Source organism: Alnus glutinosa, chromosome 12 (genome assembly GCF_958979055.1).
Source record: "Alnus glutinosa chromosome 12, dhAlnGlut1.1, whole genome shotgun sequence".
NCBI lineage: Eukaryota > Viridiplantae > Streptophyta > Magnoliopsida > Fagales > Betulaceae > Alnus > Alnus glutinosa.
Window position 1 is genome coordinate 897868 of NC_084897.1, and position 20931 is coordinate 918798.

At 36.1% G+C, this 20931-nt stretch overlaps 2 protein-coding genes across 4 annotated transcripts; both read right to left on the reverse strand.

Moving 5' to 3' along the window:
- Positions 1-3498: 3498 nt before the first annotated feature.
- On the reverse strand, positions 3499-13105 carry LOC133851407 (uncharacterized). Of its 3 annotated transcripts, none has more exons than XM_062287824.1 (8): positions 12647-13105; positions 11034-11067; positions 10552-10785; positions 10348-10437; positions 10116-10181; positions 9749-9840; positions 9584-9631; positions 3499-3850 (listed from the first exon to the last, which is right to left on the reverse strand). In XM_062287824.1, exons 1-8 carry the CDS (start codon positions 12985-12987, stop codon positions 3730-3732), a joined length of 1026 nt encoding a protein of 341 aa, XP_062143808.1. In that variant the 5' UTR covers positions 12988-13105; the 3' UTR covers positions 3499-3729. The 3 variants fall into 3 exon arrangements, with proteins under 3 accessions (XP_062143808.1, XP_062143806.1, XP_062143805.1); XM_062287822.1 differs by lacking the exons at positions 9584-9631; positions 9749-9840; positions 10116-10181; ... (2 more) ...; positions 11034-11067; positions 12647-13105 and adding exons at positions 3937-3984; positions 4361-4452; positions 6017-6082; ... (2 more) ...; positions 7606-7639; positions 7767-8167; XM_062287821.1 differs by lacking the exon at positions 3499-3850 and adding an exon at positions 9201-9493 and having other exon boundaries at positions 12647-13102.
- Positions 13106-16169: 3064 nt separating this feature from the next.
- LOC133852047 (short-chain dehydrogenase reductase 3b-like) lies at positions 16170-17369 on the reverse strand. The gene is made up of 2 exons (XM_062288718.1): positions 17226-17369; positions 16170-17136 (listed from the first exon to the last, which is right to left on the reverse strand). The coding sequence occupies exons 1-2, from the start codon at positions 17237-17239 to the stop codon at positions 16362-16364; spliced, it is 789 nt and encodes a 262-aa protein (XP_062144702.1). The 5' UTR covers positions 17240-17369; the 3' UTR covers positions 16170-16361.
- Positions 17370-20931: the final 3562 nt, after the last annotated feature.

Consider the following 20931-nt stretch of genomic DNA (forward strand, 5'->3'; position numbering starts at 1 on the left):
ATCTCTTCTCTTACCCCTCTAGAGGTTGGAATACCCCCCTTATACTTTTTATTTTTGATGCCCTCACAGCATCTAAAATCCTTGATATCCACCTTCCTCACAACCCTTCTCCTGATCTATGGTCTTGGATCCCTTCCCCAACTGGCAGATTCTCAGTTAAATCAGCCTATGAAGTGATCAATCCTTTATCCAGTTCCACCATCTCCCCTTTGTGCCCTTTGGATTGGAAGTTGCTGTGGAGTCTTAAGATCCAGTTTCGACTAAAGCATTTTCTGTGGAAATTAGCTTGGAATATCTTGCCTATTAGACCTAATATTTTCAGGTTTTTGCATCAGCAAGATCCGGATATGCTCTGTTGCCCTTTTTGCCAACTCTCAGTGGAGTCTCTTCAACATATATTCTTGAGTTGCCCTTTCTCTAGAATTATGTGGCAGAATTCCCTCTGGCCTTTGCACACGGTTTCTTTCTCTTATTTGCCTTTTGTTGATTGGATTAAGGCTTTGCTTCGGCCTCATTTCTTTCTTGGCATCCCGGTGCAAGATGTGCATAGTTTTCAAATTTCTACTTTGGTGCTAATGGATCAGATTTGGTTTGCTAGGAATAAACTTATTCATGAAGCCATTACCCCTGTACCTCTCATTACTCTTAAATGTATCAAGAACATTACTCAGCATCACTTGCTGGCTTGGCAGAATAGCAACTTGGCTGATTGGGATCCTCCTCCCTTAGGTTCTTTTAAAGTCAACTTTGATGTGGCCATTCGTCCTACTTTTGCAGTTGCTGCTGCAGTTCTCCGAGATCACTCTGGAAAATTTCTGGCAATAAATATTCTGAAGCTGCCCCCTATGGATGCCTTGATGGGTGAAGCCCATGCAGCATTATTGGCCTCCAGATTGGCTGTCTCAATGGGTTGTTCCCCCTTGATCATTGAAGGAGACTCTCTTCTCACTATTTTGGCTTTGAAAGATCCTTTACTTTTCTCAGACTGGATCTCTGCACCAGTAATTTCTGACTCTCTTGTCCAATTGTATTCCATAAATGTTTGGAGTGCTCTTAAGATATCTAGATGTGCTAATTTAGATGCACACCTTGTAGCTAGATGGGCCGCTTCCCACCTTGTGTTCGGAAGCATTCCCACTTTTTCACCTTTCATTTCCTCTATCAGATTAAGGAGTGGAAAGGATCCTCCTTTGTAATTTTCCCCTTTCCCCCTTTTTCCCATATTTGAATAAAAAAAAAAAAAAAAAAAAAAAAAAAAAAAACTATATCCCCAAAATCATATCTATGTTGTACTTTGAACAACATAGATATGATTGGCCGGCATGAAAATATACACGTGGGGGAGGCCGTATATGGTAGACCGGTCTGTCTCAGCTGAGTCATCCTAAGCATATTTTCTTCGCTGTTATATGATCGGCGTCTTTTCTTTCATAACCAAGATGATAAAGTTAATTATTACAACAATATAATTTTATTTTTTTTTTTCAAAAACATTTTTGAAACATAAATTGGTCCCCAAGAATGATTCCAATAGACGACACAGTGGACACACCACATTATTTGACGCACAAAGCATCATTTTCTCTTCACACGAAACATCAACTCACATGATAGACCAACAATTATTTTTTAAGAAGCACAATCGAATAATATTTATAGATTATTAACATTTTTTTTTTTTTTTATAGATTACTAGGAAGATAATCTATAAAAAAAAAAAATTAAAAAAAAAAAAAATTCTAAACTTAGTATTCGATTGTGCTTCCATCACCATCAATACACTTTCAATAATTTTATTTAAAAATACGTTTTTAATATGCCAAAGCGCAAGATAAAGAAAGACGGCTATCCATGGACCATGTTATTGGAGTTTTTCTTTTTCTTTTTTTGGATGAATTAAAACCTTTATAGAACAAACACAAAAGTTTACAAACTCACTCCAGTGAAAACTGGATGCAAAGGACCTTTAAAAGACCTACAACTACCTTGTCAAACAAGCAGAAACAAAAGTCAAACCAACAACACAAGACACACATCAATTACAAGTTCCACAAATGAACAAGTACAGCATTTTGGCCTGTCTTTGTGAACTCTCCTTTAGCCATGATCCAGGACTTTACTTCCCACTTGATATGCTTCACTACATCTTCTTCCGTGTGAGGAGTATTGCCATGACATAAGTCATTTCTCAGTTTCCACCCAAACAAAGTCTACACAAGTTCTCCCACAAGCTACTTCCTTTGAAGTTAATTACACTCCAATTCACCACATCATCTCACTCCACAACCGGATTGCTCACCTTACAATCATTCATTATAGCCATCCACACACGCCTACTAAAACTGCAATGAAAGAACAAACGCTCTACACTTTCTTGTTCTGCATAACAAAAACTGCATAATATGTCACTGTCATATCTCCAACTACTCAGTTTTACTTTCGTAACAAGAGCCCCTCTAAAAACCAACCAAAGAATAAAAGAATGACGAGGAATCGCCTTTGAGAACCAAATAACTTTAAACCACGGAATAATTGGTTTTTTCTCTCTTAAGCTTTCCCAAGTTTCAGCATAAGAGTAAATTTCCTTATTTGAATTCCAGATTGCCTTATCATAACATGTTATTGGAGTTTTACTGATTTTGGTATGAGTTTGGGGTTGACTTGCTAAATTTACAACATGCCAGCGGAGTAATTTGGCATGTTGTAATTGAATGGGCTGAGAATTGTCACACAAGGAGACCGAAAGAGGGGGTGTTGATGAAAAAAACTTTACCAACTTCCAAACCTATTCAAATACTTTAAATTGATACTTTTTAAAGAATTTAACAGAAAATTTTAATAAAGTGGTGAAAATAAAAAAATAAAAAATTGAAAGATGCATACATTAAATTAAGAGTTTTTGAAGTTTCGAAGAGTAATTACAAAAGCGTCGACGATTCAAGAGGGTTAAGTGAAGCTTTCCATAATTATTGAAATTAATAATCTAACTCTTTCCCTCAACAAGTGATTTCTAACGTGTAGAATAATTACTTGAAATGAGAAAAGCTTAAATTAATAAAAAATGGTAGACTTAGTGATTTAAATTAATGTTCTAACACATGAGATAATGGATTAAAAAAAATGAAATAACCAATGTTAATTCCTTTCGGTTTTATGAAAAAGATGAATAAATTAGTTCAAAACGATGTTGATTAGAGAATACCAATGATGTTAAATGTCTGAAATTAATGTTGATAATAGTCTTTCCATCATTTCTACTCCATTTCCTCTCTACCTCGTTCATCCAAAACCATATGAAAATATATAATTTCAGACTTTTTGTTGGATTGCAGCAAGTTTCTTATAAACCAGACAGCAGAGGTTTAGATTACATGGAAATTTTGGTCCAACACCCTCTTAAGCTCATAAGATCGAGCAATTCCAATTAAGACTAGTCAAGGAAAAGGAAAAGGAAAAGGAAACAGAAGTAGTCCTATGGTTCGAATTTAAAATCTACAATAGGAGAGAAAATCATCATTTTATTCCATCAAAGTCCGCTTTCATTGGAATACAAATTATGTTTAAATAGACTCAGGACTAAACCCTAGGACAACGCCCATTTCTAGCGGGCGTCTTGCCGTCTGCATCACCTTTTCGAGCAGGAATATGAGCATTCCCACCATATAATAAGCATACTGTCAAAATCATAACCACTTCCAATAAAAAAACTCAATTTCCCAGAATATCAAACTAATGTGACCTCACAACAAAAGCATGAGGAAACAATCTGGGAAAAACTGAACTTTTCATTTTTACAATCAGTGCATATATCCCATAACAGGGGATGTGAACCAGAGCCAAGCATAAATACCTGTAAATCAAACACATTTGTTGGACTCATTACATGCATAATTCGAGGTGAAAACAAGATGTATGAAAATAAGCAGATAAAAATACCATAAAGGAGCCCATGGTGTACGAAGCTCCAGGAAAGGATATGGCCACCTGAGATAGATTCAAAATATCAAAAGCTCTAGAATCAATATCTCAGATCTTTGAAGGAGGCAGTGTGATATCGCAGGCCAAAAGTGCAATTTGAAATCAAATTGCAGAAAATGTATTGTTTAGGAGTGTATTTTTAAAAAATTGTGGTTTAAAAACCCCAAAAAATTTGGGTTTTCAAATCAGGAGGTAAGAGGGTGTGTTTTTAAAAATGCACGATTCTAAAGGTGAAACTGCAATTTTATCAAACATTTAATTGCGTTTTTAAAAAATCGCGTTTACAAATTGCGCGTTTTGGAATCGCAGACCAAAACGAACCCTTCCTCACCCAACAAAGCCACCAAAGAGGACAAATAAGAAAATTATTAATTATGCATACCATGTAAAACCACACGCGTGAAGGACCCACTGGAAAGTAACATAAGTGCAGCTGAAGATCACAAAATATGCAAATCCGGACCAAGGAAATGCCTGAAAAGCATTAAGGAAAATGGCATCATCAATCATTAGATTCATTAGATTAGAGGTAATTCAAGGATGTCCTATTTCTACAAGTACATTTCTCGCTATGCAATCCTAGCCGTCTAATCTGACACCTTTAACCAAGAAGATGTAAGCTGTTTATATACTATAATCATAGTCCTAAAATTATGCAGCTCCAGAGTACAAATTTGCAAACCCTAGGCACATATGGAATCTTTTTGCTCAAGCCGGTTCAATTTGGGTAGCATGGGTGAATGAGAATTGGTTGAGGGGAAGGAGCTTTTGGCAAATCCCAATTCCTCAATCTTGTTCTTGGAGTTTTAAGCAAATTCTCAAAATGAGAGATTTGGCTAAGAGATTTTTGAAGTTCAAAGTAGGTGATGGAAGCAGAATTTTTATGTGGCTTGATGTATGGCATCCGGATGGGTGTCTACTTGATAAATATGGGCCTAGAGCTGTCTATCAAGCGGGTAGTTCTATGGATGCTAAACTGTCAACTATAATCTGCAATGGAGAATGTTATTGGCCTCATGCAAGATCGGATAGAATTGTGGAGTTGGAGATTGGTACTCAAGATCAGCCAGTTTGGAATTGTAAAAAAGGGGAGTATGTATGCTCAGAAACTTGGGAAGCCATTTGGGTGAAAGGGCTTCCAGTGAAGTGGTGGAAATTGGTTTGGAACTCAGTGGCTATACCTCGTCACTCCTTCCTTTTGTGGCTTGTTTTTAGGAATGCACTGATTACTAAGGAAAGGATGTGTGGTTGGGGTTTTCAAGGGGATTGTTTATGTTTGTTTTGCCGAGGAAGGATGGAGAATAGAGAGCATCTATTCTTTCAATGTGGCTTCAGCAAACGAATATGGAAGGAAGTGATGGCTCTCTGTTTGGTTAGGCAGCTGAGGAATTCTTGGGAAGATGTTGAAAATTGGAGCATAAAAGAATTAAGGTGAGATTGCCTGAAGTCTAGACTTTGCAGATTGTGCTTGGGGGCTGCTGCCTATCACTTATGGAAGCATAGGAACGACATTTTACATGGGAATAGCCTCAGCTCTGAGGAGCAGATTGTAGCAAAGATTAAATGGGATGTTAGGGCCTGTATTTTGAGTACAGGTAACATGCAGCTTGCTAGTTTGTGGAATCTTCACAGGATTGTTCATTAGCTGGTGGTTTGTTTTCCTTGTTGTTGGTTCTCGGCTCTGTTTTGGTTGTTTGTTTTTTTCTGCTGTTGAGCTTTGAGATTTAGTATGCAGGTTGTATCCTGTTTTGTTCAAGTTATAGGGCTATGAGTGTAGCATGTTACTCTCTTGCCCTTTGTGTAGATTGTACTGACGTGTAAGTTTTGGAGTTTGGTTCTATAAAAGATTTCTTTCATCAAAAAAAAAAAAAAAAAAATGCAAACTCTAATCAAGCTGTTTGTTTTTTTCCTGAAAATTTAAGAGCCTGTGATAGTTGTTATGACTAGGGCTAATGAAAATGATCTTTGCATGGTACAAGAGCTTCCAAAATTCACTCCTATAAATTGGCTTTCCACTTCTAAATGGTGTAATACTTACAACGTTATTGACAGCTGTATCCAGAAGAAGAAAAATAGCATTCAAACTATGCAAGAAACCGATCAACTGCCAAGAATAAACAACACAAAGTCAGTGAGGAGAATATTGGTCATTTACTCATGTTATGGTTCCAGAATCCAGAGAGAACAGAACAAGATGGTGGCATCATCTGGCAAGCACAGATAATCAAGGAGAAACAAAAGGCAATATCTGAGCACTACAAATAGTAAGTGAAGAAGACAAAGACATGTCTACACAACAAACTATAAACTTCAAAGGAAAAGAAAAACACTTAGTCAGCTACACATTACTGTCTACAAGTGAATTGCCTTGAAGCTATTTTAATGAGGAAAAATGTAACCAATATGGAGAACAGACAATCAAGAGGTACAAAACATTCACAAGTTTTAAATTGCATAGACAAGAGTGAACAGAAGGCAATGCCAGATTTTTGGCAGTAGAATCAAAATGGCCAGGAAGGAGCACAACCTAAAAGAAATATGCAGACAAAATTGATGAAATTTAGGGAGCAACTGTAGATTGATCAACTTGATACAGCAGAGCTCTCAGAAAAAATTTGTGAGCCAGATGCATACTGAATTCTCATCAACTCGAGCCGTAATTCCTTTCCATAATTTTAATCTTTTCATATCAGAAATTATGAGTTAGGGGGTGAATTGTTTGGGAAAAGTATTAGTTTTTATTTTCTTTACTTCACACCACTAATCTAATGATACCATTTGGACCCCATAGTAAACCCAACATCCAAGATTGACAGTCAACATTGCTCCAATTGCTTAATCTGTTCCAAAATGCACTAGGTGCCACTTTTAGCTCAGCCACACAAAGAAAAGTACATATGGTTCTTAAACTCTCATCTTAAGAGGCATCAATGAGAAAGGACAAAGAGAAGAGAAAAAGAAAAAAAGATTGCAGTAGTGTAAAGACTCCCCCCCTATGGAAATAAAAAGATAAATAGTACAAGTGGACACTCACCAGTGTTAGGTGAAACTGCTCACCCAATAAAAATGGCACAAGAATACACCAAAATACGATGTCTGTTAGCATAACAGCACCCGCACAAGTCTGTTGAAAATCAAACATTAGCTTCAAACAAAAACTCAAAAAGAGCATTCCTTAAAACAAGGCACTTACAAAAGATTTCAGAAATGAAGCTACTTTTGCCACTTTTAGTAGTATTTTATAGATCAGTAATCCATTTAGCTATTAGCTATATGATTAACGTTTAGTCTAGAGAAAATTATATCAATTAAAATTGGTAGGCGAAATCTTGTAATTAGTTTCCAGAACAGGCTATAAAGATGGACAAACCTGATATGTAATTTGCATAAGATATCCCCAAAATCTCACTTTTTTCTGAATCTCCTCCTGAGCTTTTCCTGAAGGAGGTTTCTTGGAGGACAACTGGCATCCATACGCAGATACAATGGTACCCAGCTAAACAAACAAATTATGTGAAAAACAGAAGCTGATTTAATATGGTATGATTTTATTTGATTTTCACTCAAAAATCCCATAATTTTTCTGCAGAAATGCAAGAAAGGAATGGAAGTTTAGCGTTGACATACCGCAAAATAGACCATAACTAACGCCAAAGTCCACCTACAAGTCAGTCACATCAAAGAAATCGGAAATTAAATTGCTTCAATTGTTAAAGAAAACATAACCCACAATCTAAAATTCTAAATCCTCTGATCTCAATAGCCATAAGTGAAGGGTATGATCTTACTGGGTGTAGAAATAGAAGGCATAAGCTTTAGTCAAGAGAATGACTTCGTATAGCACCCAAGACAAGCAAACGAAAGCGAAAGCTCTATAAACAAGAACCCAGAGAGGATTGAGGTTTCTCCAGCATGGATTCCACAAGTCAGTGTGATTCAGAGGCTCAGCTTTCAGTTTTTTGATAAATTTCACGGCCTCCACAGCTGGGAGAGCGATGATCAGGGCACAAACTGGCACTTGCCATCGAACCCAGTACTGGAGACCTTCGTTGTCGTCCGAGATAGACATTTCTCAAACGAACTATGCAGGCAAAAAGTCACTGAAGAACCTACAGAGTCATATGGAAATGAAAGGATGAGATGAATTGTGAAGGTTCTTTCAATGTTGAGAGCGAAGTAGAAGCTTAAGTCAGTTGAAAACAACGCCATCATGATGACCGACAATACCAACCGCTTAGGAACTGCGTTTGGTATAGGGAATCGGTTAGAAGTTTAGGAAGGCCAGCTCAATGTTTTTGTTAAGTGCATTCAAAAAGGCTCGGACGGTTGGATACTAATTTGGTTAAATTGGATCGTAACATTTCATTACGTGTCTGAATTCGACATCCATAGGTCACTCCCTTTGTGACTTAAACTTGTGGCGATTGCTTTGATATGAGTGGTAAAGGGTATAACCATTTGATCTAAAATTCTTAAGATTATTAGATACTGATTTGCTTAAACCTTTAACGCTGGTAGAAACTCGACGTCCATAGGTCGCCCCCTCTATAACTAAACCTGTGATATAGTGCATGCTCTGATAAACTGTTGAAAGTATAACTATCGATCTAACATTCTTAAGATTATTGGATATTGATTGGCTTAAACCCTTTAACGCTTGCAAAAACTCAATGTTTATAGGTCGCTTCCTCTGTAACTTAAATCCGTAAAAACGATTAAGGGTATAACCATCGATCTAAATTCCTAAAATTATTGGATATTAATTTGCTTAGACCCTTAATGCTTTTCTAGCATGGGCTGTTACAAATTGTGTCAGGCCCTTGGTTAGCACACAAGTCCAAGTTCTCCTTTTTGTGTTATGCCCACTTAAGTCTATTTGGGCTGAAGCTTCAGTTCGATTGGAATCACCAAATTTTTAGTACCAATATCTAAGTACAAGGCTCAAACTACAATTCATTGCTCTCTTCTTACTGACATGAGATTATCACCCTTGTATTGACCAAGAGTTGTGTGCTGGCCAGCATAAGTCCCTCTCAGAATATTTCATCCAAAGGCATGATTGTTTGATTGAATCAGCTGTATTAAGATACCCAATCAATTGGACATTCTGGCTCAAAAGTCCACATTAAGCTCTAAAACATTTCTGATATAAGTCAATCCAAAGAAAAAAGAGGAAAATTGAAAACACAAAAAAAAAAAAAAAATCATAGGAGATAGCTTCATTCTGGCAGTAAAGCTTGGACATTGACTCTCAACTGTAATATGTCGTCCAACAGAATATATGAACCACAATTTCTAGAAGGGTTGGATCTGACCACCCCCTCTTTATATGCACAAGCATAAAATCAGAATGAAAACACTTTCCAATGGTATTCAACTTTGGAGGACAGCATGAAACTAACATGCCCTAATAAAAGCATGGGGAAACAATCTGGGGAGAATTGAATTTTTCGCTTTTATGATCAGTGCATATATCCCATAACAGGGGATATGAAGCACAGCCAGGCAAAAATACCTGTAAATTGAACAAGTTGATTAGATTCTTTACAACTCAAGGTGACTAAAGGTGAAAACAAGACAGAAGAAAATGGTGGAAACAACATACCACAAAGGAGCCCAAGGTGTATCAAGCTGAAGGAAAGGATATGGCCACCTGGAAAAGGCTCAAGGTAAGTCACAACTTCTTGCAGCAAAATATTAGACTATAAAAAACCCTTTTGCCCTTTTAACAATGCCACAGAAAATTACACATTGATAGAGTTATGCATACCATGTAAAACCACAGGCATGAATGACCCATTGGAAAACAACATAGACGCAGCTCCAGATCACAAAATATGAAAGCCGGAACCATGGAAATGGCTGAAAAATTAACAAGACAAGAATATTGTGGCATTATTAAACCTTTCAAGCCATTTATAATGGATGTAATGTTCATGTTCTCTACCAGAAAATAGTCCTGGTTGGAAAATTCTAGCCATTTGATCTAACACATTTACCAGGCCGGATGTAAGCTGCTTATATGTATACATACACTAGTATATATCTAATGTTGTTTCTTTTTTATTATCACATTTAAAAGAGCACAGGTCACTTAGATCAACAGGCTTTCCACTTCTTAAAGGTATTGTACTTACAAGACTATTAAGTGAGGTATCCAGAAGAAGGAAAACAGCGTTCAAAGTATGCATGCAGCCCATCAACTGCCAAACATAGAACAATAGGAAATGAGTCCAGATAAATTTAGTCATTCATCCATCTAATATGGAGCTAGAGAGAATTAGAACAAACCAAATCACTATAAAGCATTGCAAACAATCCTTTACGTAAATAATATTATTGGTAAGGTTTGGAGAGATGGACTCTTACCACGTTTAGGCCCAGATGTGCATTTGACAAAAATGGGACGATAACACACCAAAACACAATGTCTGTCATGATAACAGCACCTCCACAGGTCTGTTGCAAATAATTTATTAACCCAATGAGAATTCAAAGTCTAAGAACACATTTATCAAAATGGCCAACAGTTTCAGAAAAAAGGCTAGAAAGTTGAGATATGGATGGACTAACCTGAAATGCAGTTTGCATCAGATATCCCCAAAATCCTGCTCTTTTCTGAATCTGCTCTTCAGCATAGTGGCTTTGCAGCTTGATGGTACCCTCAATCTCTTTTTCCCTGTAAGTAATAGAGTTTGTGGTTCTACTCTCTTCCAAATCCCTTCTCAGAAACTCAGCCCTCCCATTTCCAGAAGAAGGTTTTTGTGAGGATAGCCAACATCCATATGCAGATACAATGGTCCCAAGCTACACAAGAGAATTTTATGGTATGTGTAAAGCAGGAGCTGCTTTGAAATGAATAGAGGTTTAGTTTGTTTAATTGAAAGAAAACTGATAAGTTTATATTGCTCTATGTTGCATCTATTTCGTTCAAATATAAATATTTTTTTTTCCAACCTAAAATTACCTAGAGCATTTAGGAGCATGTAGGAACCAATAGAAATTCTTGCATTACAAACTATGGAAAAATAATAAGGTTATAGTGCTCAACATACCGCAAAGTAGACCATAACTAATGCAAATGTCCACCTGCAGAACAATTACACCACATTATAGAAGACTAGACAGCTTTCAAAGGTCAATAAAACATAACCTCTCGTAGATTCTAATACCTCCAATATCGAAAGAGAAACAATGAGAAGACAAACACTAAACTACCATAGCTGTCTCTATGATGATTAGAGTATAAATTGGCATTTAACATGAGAGCTAGTATTCAAAACCTTCTTCGTTGTCTAAATTTGACATTTGACACATAAAAACTCATCATTATCGCACTGGGGGGGGGGGGGGGGGGGGGGAGGGGCGGTGCGCGCGGGGAAAGAAGAGAAAACTAGTACTGAGTTGAAGTAAAAAATGGAAGGACAAAGGGGAACTCCGGGATATGAAGCTTAAAAGAGAGAGGGCTCTAATGCAAACGTGACTGTCAATAACAACTCCTCAGGAACTCTGACAGGCAAGCAAGACTGTTGAAGGCACCATTTCCTTCTAAATCTGGCACAAGTCCAGAAAGGGCAACCTCAATGCCTTTAGGCATTCTGTTATAATGTTCCCCCTAGGCCCTTTATCAGTGGGTACATGTTTGTCCTCCCCCATTATTGGCTTTCCACAGTTTACCTAGCTTGTAGGAAATGGTGAATTTAATCACTCGATTAATATTCTAACACTCCTCTTAACGTGGAGGTGAGTAACTGAGACAATGTTTGAATTCAGGACTGTTGCTTTAAAACCATGTTAAATTACCGCTTATCCTAAAAGCTTAAGCTTATAAGAAATGATTAAATCTCTTAATTAATAATTGAACACCTTGCTTTGCTTCTTTCTTGGGACATTTCTCATGCAGGCTGCACAATTGGAGCCCTCCCTCCAAAGTCACTTGTCTGGGAGCACATAGTGCATACAGATCCCGCCTCTAATAGGCTCTATACACAAGTTTGCCTAAGGTCACATGACTCGCATTCTGTTCCAAATTGGAGCAGCATGGAAGTTGTACCCTTAATATACTTAAAAAGACTACCAGTTACAGTGTTTTCCATTTAAATTTCAATAAATTATTGTAATATTGAAAGAGTAGCCTTTAGAAACTACCATAGCAATTTCTGACTAGCCTAAAAGTACAGCAATCAATTAACTATCCATTAGAGGGTTCTGAACACCTTCATTTATGACTCGCACATTTGTTAATTACGTTAAATCACCACTTATTCTACAAGTTTAGGCCAATACAAAAGAGTAAATTTTTGAACTCAGGTCAGGATATTTGCTCTGATACCATATTAAATCATTACTTATCTCAAAAGCTTAAAGCAAATAGAAAATAGTAGATTTAATCACTAAATTAATATTCTTAATACCCTGTTTAACTTCTTTCTTGGGACATTTCTCATGGCATTTGACTAGACTGTGCAATTCCCAATATGTATATTGCTTGTGGTATAAGTGGATTTATAAGAGAATTAGATAGTAATTAATTTAATCCAAATTAGGCAAATAAATACTCAGAAGCTAGCGGCAGCATCAAGTTATCAAACTATTAGTCAAACGTACAAAATCTGCAATGGCATGCTTTCAAAGGATCAGCAAATGAAAGGAAAGATCGAACTCTTACTCAGTGTAGTAAACAAAGATGGTGGCATCCCAGTCCACAACATCCCAGGCCAGGAAACCGGCCATGGCCAAAAAGGACACGAAACGCGAGGCCATGAGCCACCCGGGATGCACCCCTCGCCAACAGCTGGTCCATAGCTGGGAGGTGCTGACATGAGCCCTCGGCAGCGCGCTCACATAGACATCACTGTCCGGTCTAGCCACAAGAAGGCTCTCATAAATGGTGTTGTCATCGCATCTCGAGCCGCCCTCCTTCCTCCACAGCACCCACAAGGCACCGCAGAAGGAAAAAGCAACAATGCCAAAGCAAACAAAATCGTACCAGTACACTTGTAGTGCCATTGGCAAGCGTTAGGCCAATTCTAGGCCTTCACGTATGAAGACCAAGGACTCCCAATATCAGATATGAAGGCCTTGGATTGGATTATTGTTCAGGCAGGCAGTCTGATCAATCAGCTTCAGTTGATAGTTTGATACGAGACTGTTAGTTTTGACTGTCTGGTTTGGGATTTTGAAAGTCACGTTTATGAATGTTTTATTCATTTATTATTAAACGAGGGAGGGGCTTTGTCATGTTGACGCTCCGGTCGGTGACAAAGTTTTATAAACAAACAAAAGGGGGCAGATGGCCGGCTACGAGAACAATTGTTGCCTTGTTGTTTTGGACTCAATTGTGTCTCTTTTTTCTTTTTAACTAAATTTATTAAATTGACTTTATATTTAGAAGATTTTATTCTCAATATAGCTTCCAAAAGAGGGCATGTCTAGTGAGTTTTAAGATTTTACGATGAATAATGTTAAATACTATATTTTTATTTTTATTGGGTTGATGCGGCCGTATTCATTACTTTTCTGAGTTTTTTGATTTATTTATTTTAACAGTACTGAATTTAAGGGTTGATGTGCATTGTCATACCAGTATAGTACGATGGCTGATAAAGTATATTATAGAATATTACTCTTCTACGATTGAGTAAGAGTAGTATTAGAAACTACATTTTTATCTCTAAACTACATTACATAATGCTGATGTAGTCGTCCCAACCAACCTTTGAATCAGTCATTGTTAAAAAAGAAAAAGAAAAAGTACACATATCCCCTCAAATTACCACTCAATTGTCAATGTACCCCTCAAATTATCAATTGTGTCAATGTCCCTCCTCAAATTACAAAAAAATGTCAATGTTCCCCCTAATACCAACAAAAAGACAAAAATGACCCTAAATTTTTTTGAATAAGACAAAAATGTCCATATAAATTCAAAAAAAAAAAACTAAAACTAAAAAATTAGAAAGAAAATAAAAAACTAAAAAAATCATTTTTTTAAAAAAACAAATTTAAAAAAAAAAAACCGAAAAAGAACGATTTTTCTTTTTTTCTTTTTTTAAAAAAACAAACAAACGAAAAAATAACTAAAATTTATTTTTTTAAGAAAAATAAACAAATAAAAAAAAAGGAAAAAACAGTTTTTTATTTTTTATTTTTTATTTTTTTGGTATAAATTTTTGTTATTTTATATTTTTTTAATAATTTTTTTAGTTTTTATTTTATTTTAATAATTTTATGAAGGGTAATTTTGTCATTTGAGGGACATTGACATTTTTTAGTAATTTACGAAAAGACATTGACACAATTGGTAGTTTGAGGAGTATATTGACAATGAGGTAGTAATTTGAGAGAGTTATGTGTAGTTTTTTAAAAGAAAATTAAGAGTTAATTGAAATTATCACGTCAGTATTGTGGAATAAAAATGTAGTTTTTAGCATTGTCTATTAAGTAATGTTACTCGACATACCCATTTATCACGCACATTTCATATCAGTTGACGTGTTTTAAAATACTTTTTTTTTTTTTTTTACTTTTATTTAAGTGACTAACATAAGAAAGTCATTTAAAATACGTTACGTCAACCAATATCATTAATGGATGAAAAGTTTCGATCCGCTTGGCCCATGGGAATATGTGGTTTGGGCTCAATCGCTTGGCCCAAATGGACCTCTTCAACCCGGGATGGATACAGGTATAAAGGTATATCATGTACGTTTGAAATTCAGTTAGAACCAACTAAATAAAAAACACTCTCTTGAGTATTTTCCAACGTAGCCGCAGTTCTTGATTATATACTTTTATAACTCCTTTTTGTCCAAGTCTTTGGGGGGACAGTCCCACATTATTAATATATAGCTCAACATGCATGTCTGACATTGAATTTGGACATTTTCACTTTTTGAGTGCTTTTGATGAACATGTATTCTTGCAAATTGCATCAATTAATTATGTGTTTCTTCCCTAGGTTTTAGGTTGATGATGATTAACTTGGTGACAAGCAGTACTATTTTACAAATTAGATCTTGTTGGTCATGTAATTAATAGCACTAAATTGGGTCTCAACTCTCAAGGACTTATCCTTTGTTTTGAGGGCCATTGGGCCAAGACAGAGGATTGCAATGACAATCACCTACACATCTTATGACTTGCCACATAAGCAAGAGTACTGGAATAGCCTACTAATTTTGTTGTTCAGATTACCAGTAATTCAAACAGTATAAGATACATCTGTCCGATCAGGTTTTAGACAGCATCGATCCTCTTATAAATACTCTGTGTCATATTTACTGTTTAGATTGTTAGCAATCTGAACACCGTCAAAGCCATGGTTCAAGTCTTTCTCATTATCATTTTTTAAGGTTTCTCAATTCCCCTCCTTTTATAATCCAGCTTTGCAGCGTGGGGAATCTCTCTAGCATCATTTTTACCAAATACATGATTGCCTAGCTAGGAACATTTTACCACACCATTTTTCCCAAATACATGATTGCTTAGGAACATTTTACCACACTGACTGGGTATTCACAACTGGGTTTCAAGTGGGCAAATAGTATAATTAATATTTAATAAGTCACCATCAAGTTAATTTGCAATTTAACTAGAAATACTTTCAAACCATCTTTCAAGAAATTATCCCAAGATGCAAAATATATAGTCCCCAGCCCACACTTCCATAGAAAAGCCCCTAACTTTTCCTCCATCTTTTAGGGGAGAGAAAATAGCCTGGCATCCTCATGTGAGAGGTTGCTTGGCTGGAAATTTGTCTGAATAAGTGGGGTCTGGATAATTTCTCACATAATTAATTAAAGACGTTTATTGCAGTTCAATAAGACAGCTTCATTGCATGCGAGCTAAATCTCAAGAAAATTAAAAAGGTGTGTTTCCTTGTTTGGTAAAGATGCATCGATCCATCATGCAAAGCAGTTGAAAAAATGATTAGAGCTTTTCAAAAATTATGTTGCTCGAATTACTAGCAATTTTGACAATAAATATGAAAAAGTTAATATATGATCACCTGTTCAAATAAATTTTGGACTGTTCACCCACTTACTTAGATAATTAAAGTCATAAAGAGACTGTTATATTTACCATCCGAATTATTAACTATCTGAAGCACAAAGGGTTGGTTAAGGAGAAGGTACTATAGGGTTAACACATGGGCAGACAAGATTGATGGATTTATGAAATGAAAAATAGAAAAAAAAAAAAAATAAGACATTGCCGATTACAAGGAAAATGCACATGGGAAGTGCTGGTAACAAGGTTTGACTTCCAAAAAAGTAAAATTCATTTCAATTATACAAAGAAGCCAATCATACATAAAATATTGGCTGGCTCTAGCTCGTTAATCAGAGGAACTGTGACAAACCAGTAATATTAATTAATTCTTAGACAGCCGCCGGACTGTTATTAACTACCGTGAACCCTCCATCCACGGCCAAGTTATGGCCACTGATGTAAGCTGATTCATCAGAAGCAAGAAACAGAGCAGCCTCCGCAACGTGCCTAGCCTTCAACGCAACACCCTTCAGGTTGGCGGCGGCACTACAATTAGCTTCCACCTCACTCGGTTCCAGATTGTAAGCCATACATGAAAGAGGCGTGGCGACTCCGAATGGGGAAATGCTGTTGACTCGAATCCCATAAGCCCCAAGCTCGCTGCAAGCCGACCGGACTAGACCGACAAGAGCATGCTTCGACGTAGTATATGCATGCGGACCGCTTCCGCCGATCGAGGATGCCACGCTTGTAGTACAGATGATGGATCCGCGTATATTTCTGCCCACCATGGCACGAGCCGCGTGCTTGAACGTTGCAGCCACTCCACGAACATTTGTCGCCATGGTGTCGTCGAGACCGTCGATGTCAAGCTCTAGGATGGTTGTCAAGGGCCCCATGATTCCGGCATTGCTGAACAGGACATCCAGGCTGCCATATTTCTCCAGAGTGTAACTCACTGTTTCCTCAACTTGTTTCTCATCTCTTACATCGCAGTGGCGATAAGTAACTCTTTCTGTACCTATTGATGCAACAACTCGATGACCCAGTTCGTCTTGAACATCGGCGGCAACAACAAAAGCTCCATTCTCAGCGAATAATCTGGCTGCCTCCTCACCAATTCCGCTTGCTCCACCCGTGATAAGGGCTACCTTACCCTCTAACCTATAGATTAATATTGGAATTAATGTTATTACAGGTGAATATGGATGCAGAAGCAGATCTAAAGTAGGTCAAAGAAAGGAAAACCTTACCTTGGCTTAGACATTGGTTACCCTGTTCTGAATCCTGATCTTCTCACACTACCAAATATTGCTCTTGGATCTGCTGCTTATGTTAACTTTGTCATGTACATTTATATAAGATTTACAAGGCTGCTGAGGTGATCGATCAACAATGACACGTGTAACAAACCCTCTATGTTTTGAATGAATACTATTACTCGGTATCAAAACAAAGATCCTAAATACAATATCATATAATTAAATTAATATTCTAACAAATAGCAAACGTGTAAGGTTATTGACCGTGGATAATTACAATTTTAATCTCATTGGTTTTGATGAAAGGAAAACAAAAATGACTAGGAAATAAATAAACTTATTGATGATGCCCCAACCACATTCATCCAAGTCAACTGTTCATAGATATATATTTTAGAATTAATTGATCATATTCTATAATTGGTTTAACTCTGTGTACAGCAATTTAGCCAATTCTCTGCATAATTTATTTATCTGAGTACTTCAGAATGTGCTTCTTTGAATATTGTATATATTCATCTGGAACTTTTCATTGCAACTGGATCTATTTACTTATTCTTCTGAACTCTTCCATGAGTTCCATGTTAGCACGATCCCATTAGCTAGCCACAGCCCACGCCGTTGCAATAGTTGATCGATAGGGATATATAGCTTATTATTTAAGGAATAGTGTAGTTTAATATATGTGTATACAGTAGGAAATCTAACGGGCATGACTTTCATTTATCTTTTTTTCTTTTTTCTTTTTTTTCTCATTTATCAATCTAACTTCTGCATTCAAACATTGTAACAGAATAATTTTAAGATCGAAGAAGGCCCTTATAACTGTCAAAAGAGATGGTTAAAGTCCAAGAATAAATAAATCTTTGAGAAATATTATTTAAATTGAATAGTTAAAATATGGAGTCAGATGTAGGTGCTTTGAGTAGTTCAATTATAAAAAAGAAAGTGATTTTTTTTTTAAAAAAAAAAAAAAAAAAAAACTAAAATGGAGATAAAATGACTTGTTGAGTACTTAAAAATTAATTTTGAAAAAAAAAGAAAAGAAAAGAAGAAAGCATCCTGAATTAACAGCGAATTTTAGAATAGCCCCCTGAATTTTTAAGTATGCTAAAGTGACCCATCAAACTATTTAAATATGCTAAAAAGGCTTATTTTGTCGAAATATTCCAATAAAACTCTTGGCACGTGTTATATATTCCTATAACAAATAATAAAAATTTAAAAATCAATGAAAAAAAAATAAAAAATAAAAATGAAAGGGTGGCTCGAGCTATCCCTTTAGGCCAATGCCACCCCCATTTTTACCAATGAAGAGGACAATAAGCATTATGTGTCGCATTATGGCAAGTGACAAGTGGTGTAAACTAAGTATGTGTCTCATTATGGTACATTAATGTAGAATTATGTAGTAGCTCAATTTAGAATATGCTGACCTATGGTATCCGTCCGCCTGCTAGAGTTACGTGTGGATTTTCGACATAATAACTCGGACGGATGGAAACTTAAATCACTATCTGCCTACATACAGGCGGATAAAGATATATGGGTATGCAGCGCATGAGGTGCATGTGTGTTGGAGGGGGGATAAGTGGAAAGATGGATCCAAGTTTGAAGAAGGTGGAGAGATAGTACATTGGTGGCGAAGGGAGCGGATGCATAACAGATTAATTTGGTTTCCAAGTTGCAAACAAAAAAGAAAATAAGAGAGAAATAGGAAACAAAAGAAGGGAAGGGACGAGGAGGAAAAGGGAGAACATTGAGCTCTTCCCTTATCTTCAGCCGACCTTCACAAGGAGAAGTCAGGTACACATGAAGAAGAGAATCAGTGGAAAGGGGAAGAGAGCGACGAGAGCTCTCTAAAAATTTAAGGCCTATTTGAAAACTTCTTTGGACCTCTTTTTATTTCTCAAATGATTAAAACTATTTTAAAAACAAGTTAATCATACGAATTTTCAGATGTGACTTTCATTATTAACACACATATTTCAAAACAAATTATAAAACTCCCCTCAAAATCTCAAAACACATAATACCTTTTAAAACTAAAATAACTAAATAAACCTAAAAAAAAAAAAATTAAACCTAAAAAAAAAAAAAAAAATGTGATGCTGCCGAAAGAGATGTTCAAAATCCAAGAACTCACCTTGTATAGGATCCAATGCTAGCCCGATCTTCCACACTCACTCTTTAGACTATAATAGTACTACTAGGTTTCATAGGTTGTAGTGCTCGAGTTAGTGACACTAGCTAGTGGTCTATTATATCCCATTTTGATTCGACAACAAGGTCTTAGGCCTCCATACTTTATGGACATTTGCCTTGTTTTTACATTTTGGTCAATACTGCTGAATATAATAAAATATTCCTCTACTCCCTCGGTAAATTTGGTCCATGTTCATTGATTTTATTATTTAATTAACATTTTTATTCTTACTTGTGAGCTCAAAGGTGAATAAAATGAAAGATGAATAATAAGATAAATAAAAAAATATGAACGTACAGAAACTCATTTATTAGAAATGGAAGAAGATGGGATATAATAGTTTTGATGTAGAGTATATGATAAATATCTAACACTTAGAATAGCCATTTTCATATTCTCAATTAGAGTAAGCTAGTCCTGAAGGTTTAGGAAGCATACTCAGTTACAGTCTCTCTTGGAGACTGTCATGCTCATAACACGGTAATTATTCACTAAGGTGTTTCAGATTCAATTTATTTGTTCAACTATAACCGCTACAATGAGCAGGTTGTTTTTTAGTTTTCGCCGTAATAGGGATGACCATTTTTTTATTTATAGAGGGTCTAAGTTTACCCTACAGCTGTAATTGCAAAATTACGTGTCACTGCCTTGGTGTAGGATTGATATAGAGTAATGTGATGTAGAAAAATCATTTCCCTTGAACCATTACATTTTGCTTGAGCTCATTGTCGTCTTTAACATGGTACTCAACACTTGTTGAACAGAAAATCATAGAATGAATGATGCCGGGCAGAGCTAAGATTGTTCTGACAACATATGATAGCAACAGAAACTATGAATTGAAAATAGAAAAGGGAATTCAGGAAGAGAGAAAATAACAAATAGGGAAGAGAAAGCTCATAATTGTCCCAAATAAGCAAACAAAGAAACAATTCTGAAAGTCTTCAAATTTAATTGATACTTCAAAACTTTATTCCAAAATAATACCAGCATGCCTTTATATAGGCAAAGTTTGAGTATTTTCCATGCAGAATAAAACATAATCGTAAACTTAGAGACAAAGTGAAATTCTTGTACAGAAAATAAAATATATTATTCTAAAAATAATATTCAAATATTTTGTATGATTCTTTCTATTCTTGAGCTAATCTTATTCAAGAAATAATCTTGAAATCCTATGCCTAATTTTCTCATGGATCAATGAATGTCGCAAACTAGGCTAATAATCACAAAAATCCATCCATGTACCAAGCTATAGATGTCCAGCATCCGGTGAAGGTAGTGGCAGATAACCGTATAAAGCATAAAACTCGGACGCAAAGTCATTATTGCTGGCTGGTAGACAACTCACAAGGGTTTGCAAATCAAACTCAGGATCAAAGTTATCACTAATTGGTAGCAGACAACCCATATGTGTTTCCAAATCAATCGTTTGCGTGTTCTGTGATGGTAAAAATTCAGACTCAGGCATTAATTCAGATGTACATTCTA